This window comes from Engystomops pustulosus, chromosome 4, assembly GCF_040894005.1.
Source record: "Engystomops pustulosus chromosome 4, aEngPut4.maternal, whole genome shotgun sequence".
NCBI classification, from domain to species: Eukaryota; Metazoa; Chordata; class Amphibia; order Anura; family Leptodactylidae; genus Engystomops; species Engystomops pustulosus.
The window spans coordinates 79400986-79417277 of record NC_092414.1 but is presented as its reverse complement, the minus strand read 5'-3'; the positions used below and the strand labels follow the sequence as shown (position 1 = coordinate 79417277).

Sequence of the window (16292 nt, the reverse complement as noted above, 5' to 3'; positions counted from 1 at the left end):
TGGTCATCATCACCCCTCACTTCTACCACCGAGCCCTCACTGCTGTCCTTCTATGTCTTTACCTGGCAGGAAACCACAGCCATTGGCAGTTGTGTTTCATTTTCACCATATATATATTCTAAAGGCCCCCCATCTACACTCTCATACTCCTAAAAAGGTTCTTGGGAATCTTTATTTGCCACTGAAGCAAGGCTGGGATACCAGCTCGAAGAGTCATCCAAGACTTGTGGCTGAAACAGCTTTGCTACTTTGAATGGGGTTAGATGGAGGGCTCTGCAATTCCAACTGAGGATGAGAATGGTGAATATAATCCCATGGTTGAGGTACTGTTTACCATGGAAATTGAAAAATTTCTGAACTTTGTGTTGTCTACCAGGACATGCTGCAAACCCTGGTGTCCACTTGCACTTGAACTTGGAGCAGGCAGAGACAGAACATGTCTCCTCCCTGTAGCACTAGCTCCATCACTACCAGCAACAGTACCTTTATGATCTAGGCATTAGTGCACACTATTGATTGAAGGAACTGCACTTTTACAATCTAGGTAATAATGCATTCTATTCACTGACTAAAGCACCTTTATGATCTATGTATTACTGCATGCTATGCGCTGACAGCAACACCTTTACAATGTAGGTTTTAGTGCACACTATTCACTGACAGGAGCACCATTACAAGCTAGGTATAAATATACTCTATTCAATAGAAGGAGCATCTTTACAATCCAGGTTTCCCTACAAGCTATTCACTGGCAACGCCAGCTTTACAATATTGGTATTGAGGCATGCTATTCACTGACAGGAGCACCTTTACAATCTAGGTATTATTGCATGCTATTCACTGACAGGAGCACCTTTACAATCTAGTTATTACCGAATGCTATTCATTGACAGGAGCAACTTTACAATCTAGTTAATAGTGCATGCTATTCACTGACAGGAGCACCTTTACAATTTAGTTATCAGTGCATGCTATTCACTGACAGAAGCACCTTTACAATCTAGTTATTACCGAATGCTATTCATTGACAGGAGCAACTTTACAATTAGAGATGAGCGAACATGCTCGTCCGAGCTTGATGCTCGTTCGAGCATTAGCGTACTCGAAACTGCTCGTTGCTCGGACGAATACTTCGCCCGCTCGAGAAAATGGCAGCTCCCGCCGTTTTGCTTTTTGGCGGCCAGAAACAGAGCCAATCACAAGCCAGGAGACTCTGCACTCCACCCAGCATGACGTGGTACCCTTACACGTCGATAGCAGTGGTTGGCTGGCCAGATCAGGTGACCCTGGGATAGACTAGCCGCTGCCCGCGCTGCTCGGATCATTCTGTGTCTGGATGCCGCTAGGGAGAGAGCTGCTGCTGGTCAGGGAAAGCGTTAGGGTGTTCTATTAGCTTACTGTTAGGCAGGAGTGATTCTCCAAGAACCCAACAGCCCTTCTTAGGGCTACAATAACGTTCTACTTTTTTTTTTTTTTATTTGCATCTAGTACCATTTTGTGAGGAATTAGCAGGGGGACTTGCTACCGTTGTGTTTAGCTCTTAGTGGCACACATATCCACCTCAAACACCAAAGTGGGAAAATTTAGTAGGGGTTGGATTTCAATTAGGCACAGTCTGCCATTTTTCCTTTTTTATTTTACGTTTATTTTGTTTAATAACTCAGTGTCATCTCATCTGGCATAGTAGTGTGCTTTCATACTTGGCTAGAAAATAGCCATAGGAGAATCCAAACGGCTTACGCCTACAGTAGCGTTATATATTTGATTTCTGGTTGATCTGCTGGTGGCTGTACTTGCTGCAGTGCATCTACTAGCCAATTGTGAGCAATTTGTAGTGAGACTTGCGACCGCTGTGTTTTGCGCTTAGTGACGCACATATCCATTGCAAAGACCGAAGTGGGAAAATTTAGTAGGGGTTGGATTTCAATTAGGCACAGTCTGCCATTTGTCCTTTTTTATTTTACGTTTATTTTGTTTAATAACTCAGCGTCATCTCATCTGGCATAGTAGTGTGCTTTCATACTTGGCTAGAAAATAGCCATAGGAGAATCCAAACGGCTTACGCCTACAGTAGCGTTATATATTTGATTTCTGGTTGATCTGCTGGTGGCTGTACTTGCTGCAGTGCATCTACTAGCCAATTGTCAGCAATTTGTAGTGAGACTTGCGACCGCTGTGTTTTGCGCTTAGTGACGCACATATCCATTGCAAAGACCGAAGTGGGAAAATTTAGTAGGGGTTGGATTTCAATTAGGCACAGTCTGCCATTTGTCCTTTTTTATTTTACGTTTATTTTGTTTAATAACTCAGCGTCATCTCATCTGGCATAGTAGTGTGCTTTCATACTTGGCTAGAAAATAGCCATAGGAGAATCCAAACGGCTTACGCCTACAGTAGCGTTATATATTTGATTTCTGGTTGATCTGCTGGTGGCTGTACTTGCTGCAGTGCATCTACTAGCCAATTGTCAGCAATTTGTAGTGAGACTTGCGACCGCTGTGTTTTGCGCTTAGTGACGCACATATCCATTGCAAAGACCGAAGTGGGAAAATTTAGTAGGGGTTGGATTTCAATTAGGCACAGTCTGCCATTTGTCCTTTTTTATTTTACGTTTATTTTGTTTAATAACTCAGCGTCATCTCATCTGGCATAGTAGTGTGCTTTCATACTTGGCTAGAAAATAGCCATAGGAGAATCCAAACGGCTTACGCCTACAGTAGCGTTATATATTTGATTTCTGGTTGATCTGCTGGTGGCTGTACTTGCTGCAGTGCATCTACTAGCCAATTGTGAGCAATTTGTAGTGAGACTTGCGACCGCTGTGTTTTGCGCTTAGTGACGCACATATCCATTGCAAAGACCGAAGTGGGAAAATTTAGTAGGGGTTGGATTTCAATTAGGCACAGTCTGCCATTTGTCCTTTTTTATTTTACGTTTATTTTGTTTAATAACTCAGCGTCATCTCATCTGGCATAGTAGTGTGCTTTCATACTTGGCTAGAAAATAGCCATAGGAGAATCCAAACGGCTTACGCATACAGTAGCGTTATATATTTGATTTCTGGTTGATCTGCTGGTGGCTGTACTTGCTGCAGTGCATCTACTAGCCAATTGTGAGCAATTTGTAGTGAGACTTGCGACCGCTGTGTTTTGCGCTTAGTGACGCACATATCCATTGCAAAGACCGAAGTGGGAAAATTTAGTAGGGGTTGGATTTCAATTAGGCACAGTCTGCCATTTGTCCTTTTTTATTTTACGTTTATTTTGTTTAATAACTCAGCGTCATCTCATCTGGCATAGTAGTGTGCTTTCATACTTGGCTAGAAAATAGCCATAGGAGAATCCAAACGGCTTACGCCTACAGTAGCGTTATATATTTGATTTCTGGTTGATCTGCTGGTGGCTGTACTTGCTGCAGTGCATCTACTAGCCAATTGTCAGCAATTTGTAGTGAGACTTGCGACCGCTGTGTTTTGCGCTTAGTGACGCACATATCCATTGCAAAGACCGAAGTGGGAAAATTTAGTAGGGGTTGGATTTCAATTAGGCACAGTCTGCCATTTGTCCTTTTTTATTTTACGTTTATTTTGTTTAATAACTCGGTGTCATCTCATCTGGCATAGTAGTGTGCTTTCATACTTGGCTAGAAAATAGCCATAGCAATAGGATAGCATTGTTTGGTTTTAAAAACTCAAAAACACAAAAAAAAAAAAAACACAAAAAAAAGTTAAAAAAAAATTAAAGCTATAACTCTCATTTTAAAAATGTTTAACCCGAGGGCTAGGGGTAGAGGACGAGGGCGGGGACGTGGGCGTCCAACTACTGCAGGGGTCAGAGGCCGTGGTCCTGGCCGGGGTGAGACACCACCTGCTTATGAGGGAGCAGGGGAACGCCGCAGAGCTACACTCCCTAGGTTCATGTCTGAAGTTACTGGGACTCGTGGTAGAGCACTGTTGAGGCCAGAACAGTGCGAACAGGTGATGTCGTGGATTGCTGACAATGCTTCGAGCAATTTGTCCACCAGTCAGTCTTCCACGCAGTCCACCCATGTCACCGAAATCGCCACTCCTCCAGCTCCTGCACCTCAGCCTCCTCCCCCCCAGTCTGCCCCCTCCCAGGAAAATTTGGCATTTGAACCGGCATACTCTGAGGAACTGTTTTCTGGACCCTTCCCACAGTCACAAACCACTTGTCCGGTTGCTGCTGAGCAATTTTCCGATGCCCAGGTTTTCCACCAGTCACAGTCTGTGGGTGATGATGACCTTCTTGACGTAGTGGAAGTGTGTAAAGAGGTGTCCGACGATGAGGAGACACGGTTGTCAGACAGTGGGGAAGTTGTTGTCAGGGCAGGAAGTCCGAGGGGGGAGCAGACTGAGGGATCGGAGGATGATGAGGTGACAGACCCAAGCTGGGTTGAGAGGCCGGGTGAACACAGTGCTTCTGAGACGGAGGAGAGTCCTCGACCAGAACAGGTTGGAAGAGGCAGTGGTGGGGCCAGACGGAGAGGCAGGGCCAGAGCTGGTGCATCAGCGCCAAATGTGTCAACTAGTGAAGCTCCCGTGGCGAGGGCTCTTGCGGCGAGGGCTAGATCTTCAGAAGTCTGGAGGTTCTTTAAGGAAACACCGGATGACCGACGGACTGTGGTGTGCAACATTTGCCAAACCAGGCTCAGCAGGGGTTCCACCACTACTAGCTTAACTACCACCAGTATGCGCAGGCATATGAATGCTAAACACCCCACTCAGTGGCAACAAGCCCGTTCACCTCCGGCCGTGCACACCACTGCTCCTTCCCCTGTGTCAGCTGATAGTCAGCCCCCTGCCCAGGACCCTGCCACAAAAACCCCATCGTCGCCTCCACGATCCTCCACAGCATCCACCAGCGTTCAGCTCTCCATACCCCAGACGCTGGAGCGGAAACGCAAATATAGTGCAACCCACCCGCACGCCCAAGCCCTTAATGTGCACATCTCCAGATTGCTTAGCCTGGAGATGCTGCCCTATAGGCTAGTAGAGACCGAGGCCTTTCGCAACCTCATGGCGGCGGCCGCCCCTCGGTATTCGGTCCCCAGCCGCCACTACTTTTCCCGATGTGCCGTCCCAGCCCTGCACCAGCACGTGTCAGACAACATCACCCGTGCCCTGACCAACGCCGTTTCTGACAAGGTCCACCTGACCACGGACACGTGGACGAGTGCTGCCGGCAGGGCCACTATATATCGCTGACGGCACATTGGGTTAACTTGGTGGAGACTGGGACCGAGTCTGACCCTGGGGCTGGTCATATACTGCCGACGCCGAGGATTGCGGGGCCTACCTCGGTCCAGGTGTTTCAGGCCTACTATGCCTCCTCCTCCTCCCACCCCTCCTCCACCTCCTCCTCCGAACTACCATCCGTGGGCACGGCGCCATCAGTCGGTAGCTCTAGGCACAGCAGCAGTGCCGTTGCTAAGCGACAGCAGGCGGTGCTCAAACTGCTGAGCCTAGGCGATAAAAGGCACACCGCCCAAGAGCTATTACAGGGCATCACGGCGCAGACTGATCTGTGGCTGGCACCGCTGAACCTGAAGCCAGGCATGGTTGTGTGTGACAACGGCCGTAACCTGGTGGCGGCTCTGCAACTCGGCAGACTGACACATGTGCCATGCCTGGCCCATGTGTTAAATCTGATAGTTCAGCGTTTCCTCAAGACATACCCCAATCTGTCAGATTTGCTCACGAAGGTGCGCCGCATCTGTGCGCATTTCAGGAAGTCCAGCACAGATGCTGCCACTCTCAGGGCAGCGCGGCGCCGCCTCCAACTGCCCGCTCACCGACTGTTGTGCGACGTGCCCACGAGGTGGAATTCAACACTGACCATGTTATCCAGAGTTTACCAGCAGCGCCGAGCCATTGTAGACTGCCAGATGTCAACTTCCACCAGAACTGGTAGTCAGGTCAGTCAGCTTCCTCAAGTCTACAATGAGGAGTGGACGTGGATGTCTGATATCTGTCAGGTGCTGAGTAACTTTGAGGAGTCAACAGAGATGGTCAGTGGCGATGCCGCCATCATCAGCCTCACCATCCCGCTGCTTGGCCTGTTGAAAAACTCTCTGATCAGCATGAAGTCGGAAGCTTTGCGCTCGTCACAAGAGACGGGGGAAGAAGATTCCCTTGTTGATAGCCAAAGCACCCTTAGGTCTGTTTCTCAGCGCATATCGGAGGAGGTGGAGGTGGAGGAGGATGAGGAGGAAGAGGAGGAGAATGTTGGCGAGACACAAGAGGGGACCATTGTTGAGTCCTTTACTGTTCAGCGTGTATGGGCAGAAGAAGAGGAGTTGGAGGAGTTGGAGGAGGAGGAAATGGACAGTCAGGCCAGTGAGGGGAGTGAATTCTTACGCGTTGGTACTCTGGCGCATATGGCAGATTTCATGCTAGGCTGCCTATCCCGTGACCCTCGCGTTCAAAGAATTTATTCCAGCACCGATTACTGGGTGTTCACTCTCCTGGACCCATGGTACAAGCAAAATCTTTCCACTCTCATCCCTGCAGAGGAAAGGAGTGTGAGAATGCATGAATACCAGCAGGCCCTGGTGCACAAGCTGAAACAGTATTTCCCTTCTGACAGCGCTAGCGGCAGAGTGCGTAGTTCTGCGGGACAAGTAGCGAGGGAGAGTAGGCGAGCAGGCAGCTTGTCCAGCACTGGCAAGGGTACACTTTACAAGGCTTTTGCCAGCTTTATGTCACCCCAGCAAGACACTGTCACCTGTCCCCAGTCTCGGCAGAGTAGAGCTGATCTTTACAGAAAGATGGTGAGGGAGTACGTAGCTGACCATACCATCGTCCTAAATGATCACACAGCTCCCTACAACTACTGGGTTTCAAAGCTGGACATGTGGCACGAACTGGCGCTGTACGCCTTGGAGGTTCTTGCCTGCCCTGCCGCTAGCGTCTTGTCCGAGCGGGTTTTCAGTGCAGCTGGTGGCATCATCACCGATAAGCGTACACGCCTGTCGACTGACAGCGCTGACAGGCTGACGCTTATTAAGATGAATAAAGCCTGGATTTCTCATAATTTCCAATCTCCACCAGGTGAAGGAAGCTCAACCTGAATAATTGATCCACTCCTCCTCCTCCTCATTTTCCTCCTTCTCCTCCTCTTTGTACAGTAAAGCAGAGGAAACTGGCTATTTTTTGACAGGGCCCACTGGCTCTTGCTATAGTACTTTATGCATTTAATTTTTCTGGAGGGCCACCGACCCGGTCCTCTGTTTTAAACAATTTTTGGGAGTGCCACATACAGGCACTCAATCTATTCAATTTTTCTGGAGGGCCACCGACCCGTTCCTCTGTTTTAAACAATTTTTGGGAGTGCCACATACAGGCACTCAATCTATTCTATTTTTCTGGAGGGCCACCTACCTGCTCTTCTGGTTTGAAAACTTTTTGGGACTGCCACATACAGGCACTCAATCGATTCCATTTTTCTGGAGGGCCACCTACCTGCTCCTCTGGTTTGAAAACTTTTTGGGACTGCCACATACAGGCACTCAATCTATTCTATTTTTCTGGAGGGCCACCTACCTGCTCCTCTGGTTTGAAAACTTTTTGGGACTGCCACATACAGGCACTCAATCTATTCAATTTTTCTGGAGGGCCACCTACCTGCTCCTCTGGTTTGAAAACTTTTTGGGACTGCCACATACAGGCACTCAATCTATTCAATTTTTCTGGAGGGCCACCTACCTGCTCCTCTGGTTTGAAAACTTTTTGGGACTGCCACATACAGGCACTCAATCTATTCAATTTTTCTGGAGGGCCACCTACCTGCTCCTCTGGTTTGAAAACTTTTTGGGACTGCCACATACAGGCACTCAATCTATTCAATTTTTCTGGAGGGCCACCTACCTGCTCCTCTGGTTTGAAAACTTTTTGGGACTGCCACATACAGGCACTCAATCTATTCAATTTTTCTGGAGGGCCACCTACCTGCTCCTCTGGTTTGAAAACTTTTTGGGACTGCCACATACAGGCACTCAATCTATTCAATTTTTCTGGAGGGCCACCTACCTGCTCCTCTGGTTTGAAAACTTTTTGGGACTGCCACATACAGGCACTCAATCTATTCAATTTTTCTGGAGGGCCACCTACCTGCTCCTCTGGTTTGAAAACTTTTTGGGACTGCCACATACAGGCACTCAATCTATTCTATTTTTCTGGAGGGCCACCTACCTGCTCCTCTGGTTTGAAAAATTTTTGGGACTGCCACATACAGGCACTATCCAAATTAAATTGTCTCCATAGCAGCCTCCACATGTTGTCTCCATTGCTACCTCCAAAAGTCGTCCATATAGCTGCCTCCATACATCGTCCCTTTATCAAACGAGGTGTGTCAGGCAGAAATTTGGGTTGTTTTCATGGATTCCACATCAAAGTTGTTAACTTTGTCGCCACCCAGCTGTGTTATCCACAAAATATACTAATAAACTTTTATCATTTACCAATATTATTTCAGCGCTTCTTGCGCATCTGTTTACATTCCCCTCACCCGCCATATCCTAAACTTATAAGAACGCTACTACACTTGATCTTATACAAAAGGTTCTTAGAAGTGCTGTTTGGGGAGTAGCCTAGAGACAGGGGCTTGGATTGGCGAAAGCTCGCCTGGCAGCGGAGCGCCAACTCCATGCCAAGATCCAACTAACATAGTTTTAACTGCAGAACCTTTAATCTACTACTAGTTCACTGCCTCCATACATGGTCCCCTTATCAAACGAGCTGTGTCAGGCAGAATTTTGGGTTGTTTTCATGGCTTCCATGTTAACTTTGTCGCCACCCTGCTGTGTAATCCACAAAATATACTGGCAAACTTTTATCATGTACCGATATTATTTGAGCGCTTCTTGCTCACCTCCTTTGGTTCCTCTCTGCCACCCATTGGTTTGAAGCCTGAGTCCATTTAGGGTATGTCGCCATGCCACTCTCTAGCCTGCTGCCGCTGCCTCTGCATGCCGTCCCCTATAGTGTCAGGGTCAATTATTGCATGTTTTAGATGCTATCTAGCTTCATTCTGTCACTCTGTCATGGCCATGCTGTTGCCCATAATTTTGGCATAATGGTGCGATTAAGCAGCCTCAGAGGCATCCATGCATGCTGCCCCTGCTGTTTCCTGTCCATTTCCGTGGTGTTTCCATCCTTTTCTGAGGTTCCCAGGTGTTTGGCCAAGCTTCCCTGTGCAGAGCCTTGGTCCCCTTGAAAAATGCTCGAGTCTCCCATTGACTTCAATGGGGTTCGTTATTCGAGACGAGCACTCGAGCATCGGGAAAAGTTCGTCTCGAATAACGAGTACCCGAGCATTTTAGTGCTCGCTCATCTCTATTTACAATCTAGTTAATAGTGCATGCTATTCACTGACAGGAGTACATTTAAAATCTTGATATTTGTGCATGCTATTCACTGACAGCAACACCTGATATTTATTTTTCTTTTTTGTATGCTGTATGGGAATGGTATAAAAGTAAATATTTAATTTGTATTAATGATTTGTATTTTAAAATTTTGGAAATAAAGATTTGATAAAAATAAATAAATAAATACATAAAATATAATATATTATATATAGTATAGTATATTGTACATAGTATGTATAAGGTACAGCCCCTACATCAGTAGTATAAACCCTAGCATGCAGATGTATGGTCACTTGACAATATACAAGAGCATCAAGTTATTAATTTTTCCTTAGGCATCCCTGATGTACCTCAACATCAGCTTATAAGGGATATATATGTACACATGGGCTGTAGTACCACACCACCAAAGTTAATGTCATATCTGTAAACTTCCCCTGAATTTCCTCTGTCATGTTCAAAGAGTTTCTTGTATCATAAAATAATGCTGAGGCCCTCCTCCCTCTCTGTCTGCGAGCACCTCTGACTGGAGCACAATAAAAGAAAGATGACCTTTTCCATGACTTCCAGTTTTTCTTCATTATTAAACAGGGAAGGAACATCACCAGTGCTCAGGATCATGTTGATGTCTTCCAAAAATGACTCATCCTATTGCAAGAAAGAAAATTACCCATTTACAATTCAAATAATGAATCTCAGACCCAGAAAAAAAATCCTTCACTATTAATTTATTTCTTGTACTTTTCCTGTGCAGTTATTTGCAAAACACATTTATATCTTGAAGTTCCATCGTTCTTCATCTGTTTTAACGAGTGTTTCATGAAACTACTATCATTCTCATAATGGGCATTTTGAGGACTAAAGCAGGCAATTTACTGAGCAGATTTGTAGGGTATTGATATTACAGTTTTGTGGCAAAATATCATTCTGTATGTTAGAAGCTATTATTATATGCTGCATTACTGATCATATATTATTTTTATGATCAGGTACTAGCTTGATTCAATTATATTGTACATTTCTTCCTAGTTTACATTATCATAGTTTGTCGTACCTTTATTTGATGATCAGCAAATAGAAACACAGTGGGGATGCCATTCTGTCCAGTAGCTCTTAACACTTTTTTCAGATCATCTCTCCATTCGCTAACAGTATACGATTTCTGAATACTAACTTGATAAACTTCAATATCTGCCATAAACGCTGCAAGTCTTGTGGCAGATTGCCGTCCAGTCCCTCCAATTCCTGGTTTTAGTAAGTATGTAAAATATAATTGAGAGTTAAAGAAAATCAACCACCAAAACAAAAAATGTCTTCAAATACACAAGCCAGGATCACCTAGGAAAGAAAGTTATAATTAGTAGTACGGAGCACGGGGACAAGATGTCCGGGACTCCGGACAGCTAATTATGCTGGGAAAGGGAGGTGATGTCATGCAAGAGGTGTGAATTCACCTCACTCTCCCATGTTCCCAACATGGAAGAGGAAGGTGGTGAGGGCGTGCATAATTAGTAGCCTGGAGTTCCGGACATCTTGTCCTAGTGCTCTGTGCAGCTAATCATAAGATTAGCAACGGACAGCTCTGGAATCAAGGTAAAGAGAAGCAGGTTGAGTATTTGTAGCCTTTTTTGATTTTCAGTGGTTTATTTCCTTGGATATAGAATATAATCATTTCTATATGTTCTTTTTATGTATGTAAACCCCATTCTGTAACCCTATGATAAATGGTATAAACATAAAAAAATATGTAAAGGCTGATATGGAATTGGGATTTTGAACAAATTTGGAAATGGTACCACAACTATATATGGGTTGAAACCTCACTCATTTTTAACATTTCTTTAGTAGGGCCCTCATCATTTATTAAAAATGTGTATTATTCAAAGGAATTTCACATTTTATACATTCCTTACAAATGCTTCAAATATTCCATACATTGATTTTTTGCAAAGGTAACTTTTTGCCTTTGTAAACCTCTCAACAATTATTTCAAGCTGCAGCGTATTAAAATAATGACTATTTTAAAACATGCCTAGATCGGACAAGGTCTATAAAAGGTTTATAGCAAACACTTACCAATAAGGAGAGCATGCCCACATGATAATTTCAGGATTCGACTTATTCTAGAAATGTGTTCAATGGCAACATGAAACATTACCAGATTCATAGATGTCTTGCTGTGTTTATTGTATTGGTGTAAAAAATATTGCATACACTAAAAGACGGAAGAAAATAAAGTAAATGTAATAAATCAAGTAAGTAAATATTGTAATATATGAACAAAACAATTCTGAAGATTCAGCAAAATTACTGCACAAAGTCCAAAAAAATCCTATACAATCTTTATGTTTCTTTCAGGTGCTACCTTTCTTAACTTTCATATTGACTGAATATGCACAGATATAGATTTCATAAAACAACAGCTTTTCATATTATTTCTTGGTACTGTTCAACAAAGTGATATGTTATATATTTCTATGTACAGCCAAGGAAGCTATGTGCATTTATTTATGTTTGAAATAATAAAAAATAGAATTTGTTGATGGAATGGGTGCCCTTATTAAGTAGAGTTGCTGTGATTTGGGTTCGGGACAGTTTTACATAGAATAGGGTTCCAGGTTTAACCACCCTAGGTCCTTCAGCTACACAGGATATCTGCTGCTCTCTATCCTTAGTGAACAGCAACCCGTCGCTTACAACTTATGGAAGGAGGTCCTAGTGCTTCTAATAGACATGTCCTTTTCTCCCTTCCAGGCCCTTGTAGCCCCATACTGGGCCATGCACCACTCCTTGGTCTGTGTCTTGCTGTTAATTACAGCAGCTCTGCAGTTGCGCTGATGTAAAAGGAAGAAGAAGCTGAAGAGGCTGCTGCCCTGATGGTTTTCCTATGTCCTGGACCCCCTGCCTGATGTCAAGCTGTTTAAGGTAAGTAAAAATGTATTCTTGTGTCTGGATGTGTGTATGTGCATGTACAGTGCCAACGGCATGTTCACATTTTAGATTTGCACAGATATTTCATTTCGAGAATCTCTCTCCCATTAAAATTAAAGGAATATGGGAGAATTGCACTGGAAATATAGTATATACCCCAAGATCACTGGGGCTGAGCTCCAGAGATGTAGTACGGAGATGGGAGAAAGTTCCATAAAGTCAACTATTACTGCAGCCCTCCACTAGTCAGGGTTTTATGCCAGAGTTTGCCAACGGATGTCTACCCTTAGTGCAAGAAATATATAAGCCCACATACAGTTTGCAAGACTGGGTCTACCATCCAACAAGACAAAGACCCTAAGCACACAGCCTAAAAATAGTAAAAATAACAAAGCAGTGGTTTCAGAACAATTCTCTGACCCAGCCAGATCCCTGAGAGCATCTATGTAGAGATTAGAAAATGGCTGTCCAACAATGTTCCCCATCCAACCATTGACAACTGGAGAGGATCTGCAAGAAAAAATGGCAGAGGATTCCCAAATGCAGGTATGAAAAACGTGTTGCATCTTTCCCAAGAAGACTTATGACTATGTGATATTTCAGTTTTTCTTGTCTAATTTAATAAATTAGAAGAAGTATCTACTTTTCAGTGTTTTATCTTCAAGATGGGGTGCATTAATGAACAAATAAAGAACATTTTTGATCTTGCCAATTGGCTGCAATATAGCAAAGAGAGAAAAATGAATGTAGGTCTGAATACTTTTGGGAGAAGCTGTTGATGTTCTGTATCTGGACTTTTCTAAGGGATTTGATAAAGTGTTGAAGTAATCAGTGGTCACACAGACACAGGGGTCAGTATTAGTACCCTTTCTTTTTAATATTTTTATTTATAACTTCATAGAGGATTTACACAGTAGAGTTTCAATATTTGAAGAAGATACTAGGCTCTGTAAAATAATTAATACAGAGGCAGATGGTATAATATTACAGAGGATGTGTGGAAACTGAAGGCCTGGGCTGGAAAATGGCTAATGAGCTAATGTAGATAAATGTAAGGTAATGCCCTTGGATCTAGGAAATGAAAAATATAATTACGTTTTGAATGGTAATTTTTTTTGCTAGAACTGAAGGAGAAAAAAGACTTTAGGATGTGAATAGAAAACTTAATTTTAATGATCAGTGCCAGGTGTGTGCTGTTAAAGCAAATAAAATTATGGGATGTATCAAGAGAGGAATAGATTCTCATGATAAGTACATAGGGGATTATTTAACATACGCTGATGCTCGTGATAGCTTCGCTGCTGCTGCTCCAGCAGCATGTATTCAGCGGGTTTCTGGGCCAAGCACTCGCCACCACCCCACCGGCTACGCCACCTCCACATTCCCCTGGTATGAAAGTGGCAGATTGAAAAAATAATCAAAAGTGCAAGCTATAAGCTAGCACTTGCAATTATTTCAGGGCTTCTATGCCACTAACATGGTGCAGATGCCCTGATAAATATCCCCCTAGTTTTGCCTTTATACAAATCACTGGTCAGACCACACATGGAATATTGTGTACAGTATTGAACACCAATGTATAAAAAGGACATAGTAGAACTGGATCTGGTTCATTGAAGAGCAACCAAGATTATTAGGGGAATTGGGGGACTAGAATACAATGACAGAGTACTAAATTTTGGATTATTCATTTTAGAAATAACACAACTAAGGGGAGACCTCATTACAATGTATGAATATATGAATGTAAACAACAGAGATCTGATACGCCTAGTGTACAGGTGGTTCTACCATCGCCATAGAGAGTGATTCTTTACTGTCAAAGCAGTGAGACTATGGAACTCTTTTTCACAAGAGATGTTGTAATGGCTGATAATTTGAACATGTTCAAGAGGGGCCTGGATGCCTTTTTGGTGAGCAAAAATATCACATCTTGAGGGAATAAAACTTTTTGTAAGTAGCTTCTTTGAATCTAGGGAGTTATTCTGACTGCCATATTAGAAGGTAGGAAGGATTTTTCCCTACTTTGGGCTAATTGGCCTCCGCCCTGCAGGGTTTTTGCCCTCCTGTAGATCAACACTGCATAGTGTAGCATTAATAGGTGAGCCTTAATGGAATGATGAACTTTTCTAACCTTATTTACTACTATCATACAAAAAATGTATACAAATTATATCACACAGGATTGTTGCTTTGTGGAACTGCTTTTCTAAGAACATGCAGGAGAATGATGGACAGAGGCTTGACATCACCTAGCATAAGCACTAAATATGGCCCAATGTACAGCCATCCATAGAGCGTGTTGTTTGATACAGCATTTTAGCAGGTTTTAAGAAGAGTGGACATATTTTTACATAATAAACCATATTTGTTTAAAATTTGTTTCAAAATAAAAGTTTTGACCCTACAAAACGTAAAGGAGTGTTGGAATCAGATAAAAATCCTTGTCCAAAAACTGTACATATTTTGCATGTTTCTCACAGAATCAAATAAAAGAATGGTGCTAGGATAATTTTCTAAAAGCTATAGTTATTACTATTCCTGAAGTTCAATTGGTTTTCCTGATGCATTGTCCGGTGGTCTACAGCAGCATACAGTGCCTGCATGGCCTTTCACAATGAAGTGCTCTATAAATTAAGCTGCTTTTCATCAGCTATGGGTGAAAGCTGCAGTATCAAACCAGGTCAGCTTTAACTCTCCCAATAAATAATGTATATTAGCTGCCTTTAAGCAACGCAAGTGAGAAAGAAAAACAGCTGGAGCCAAATTTTGACGAAACAATAATAAATGTTCCCCAAACTTGTAGGATCTTTTATTGGCAATATTTTTTTTTTAATATTTGCAGTCAAAATGCATAGTGTTCATGTTAAAGTACTGGTTCATTAGAAGGGCCATTTGTCAGGCTTGGAAGAATAAATGGTGACTGAAGTAAATAGTTTCAGAGGCTGAAGGTGTAAACACTTGGATGGTAATTACAATATAACCTATGAATAGCATAACTACATATTCAAAGAATAACAATATTGTGTATGTACAGGGCATAGACTGTGTATTTATAGAGTCAGCAGTCAGTACCCTGTGCTTTGTTATCTTTGATGGCTGTAATAGACACCAGTTTCCTGCTGTTCCCCCTCTTTTCATGTTCTAGAGCATGTGCGAGTCCCTGTTTTTTAATAGCTACAAACACAAGCATAACATGTGGACACATCCTTTCAATTGTAAGATTCCTTCCATTCTTTGATCTCTTGCTTGCACCTGCCTCATCACTGTCTTCCCCAATCCTGGACAGCTTTTGACCTCCAGGCCTGGCACCAGCACTGAGACTTCTCCTAGAGGTAGCAGCATTGTGTTACTTTCCCAGTGATGTCCAGTTCTCTGTAAGGAGGTTTAAGGGTCATTTGGGTAACATCATTGGGATGAGCTTCATGTGAAAATATTCTGGTGGCAGCATCAGAATAGTGGCAGCGGGTGGCATCATCAGAATAGTGGCTGAGGCAGGTAGTTAGAATCCAGACTCAATTCTCAACCTTTATGGGAAGGCATCATGGCTGATCTAATCTGATGCATAAAGCATTGGTTTGTTGAAATCCTGGCCGATCCACACCTGATTCGCCGTGACAAAGGTCAGTCTCTCCACACTATGGGTGGACAAGTGGGTTCTCCTTGGGGCAAGGATGGCCCCCGCCAGATTTATTGATATCTACTTCAAAAACAAAAAAGAACAGAAATTTGGGGAATACAGAACCCCAAAAACTGACACCTTGGACTTTGAGAAAAAATCACTCCACCAACTATGTGGATTTGACACAGATTTATTTAAATCTACTTTAGCAACAAAAAAAGAATTGAAATTTGGGGAATACAGAACCCCAAAAACTGACACCCTGGACTTTGAGAAAAAAATCACTCCAGCAACTATGTTTATTTGACACGGATTTCTTGATATGAACTTTAACAACCAAGAAGAAATAAAT

The 16292-nt window shown here is 43.3% G+C and overlaps 1 protein-coding gene across 3 annotated transcripts in view; it reads right to left on the bottom strand.

The window, feature by feature from the left end:
• Positions 1 to 16292, bottom strand: part of LOC140126705 (dynein axonemal heavy chain 3-like) — an 883215-nt gene that overhangs the window by 262036 nt on the left and 604887 nt on the right. For all 3 annotated transcript variants that reach the window (XM_072146467.1, XM_072146468.1, XM_072146466.1), the window contains exons 48-50: positions 11464 to 11602; positions 10442 to 10632; positions 9940 to 10035 (exon numbers count right to left, since the gene is read on the bottom strand). In XM_072146467.1, the coding sequence (XP_072002568.1) occupies positions 9940 to 10035; positions 10442 to 10632; positions 11464 to 11602 (426 nt within the window). The remainder of the gene's footprint in view (positions 1 to 9939; positions 10036 to 10441; positions 10633 to 11463; positions 11603 to 16292) is intronic.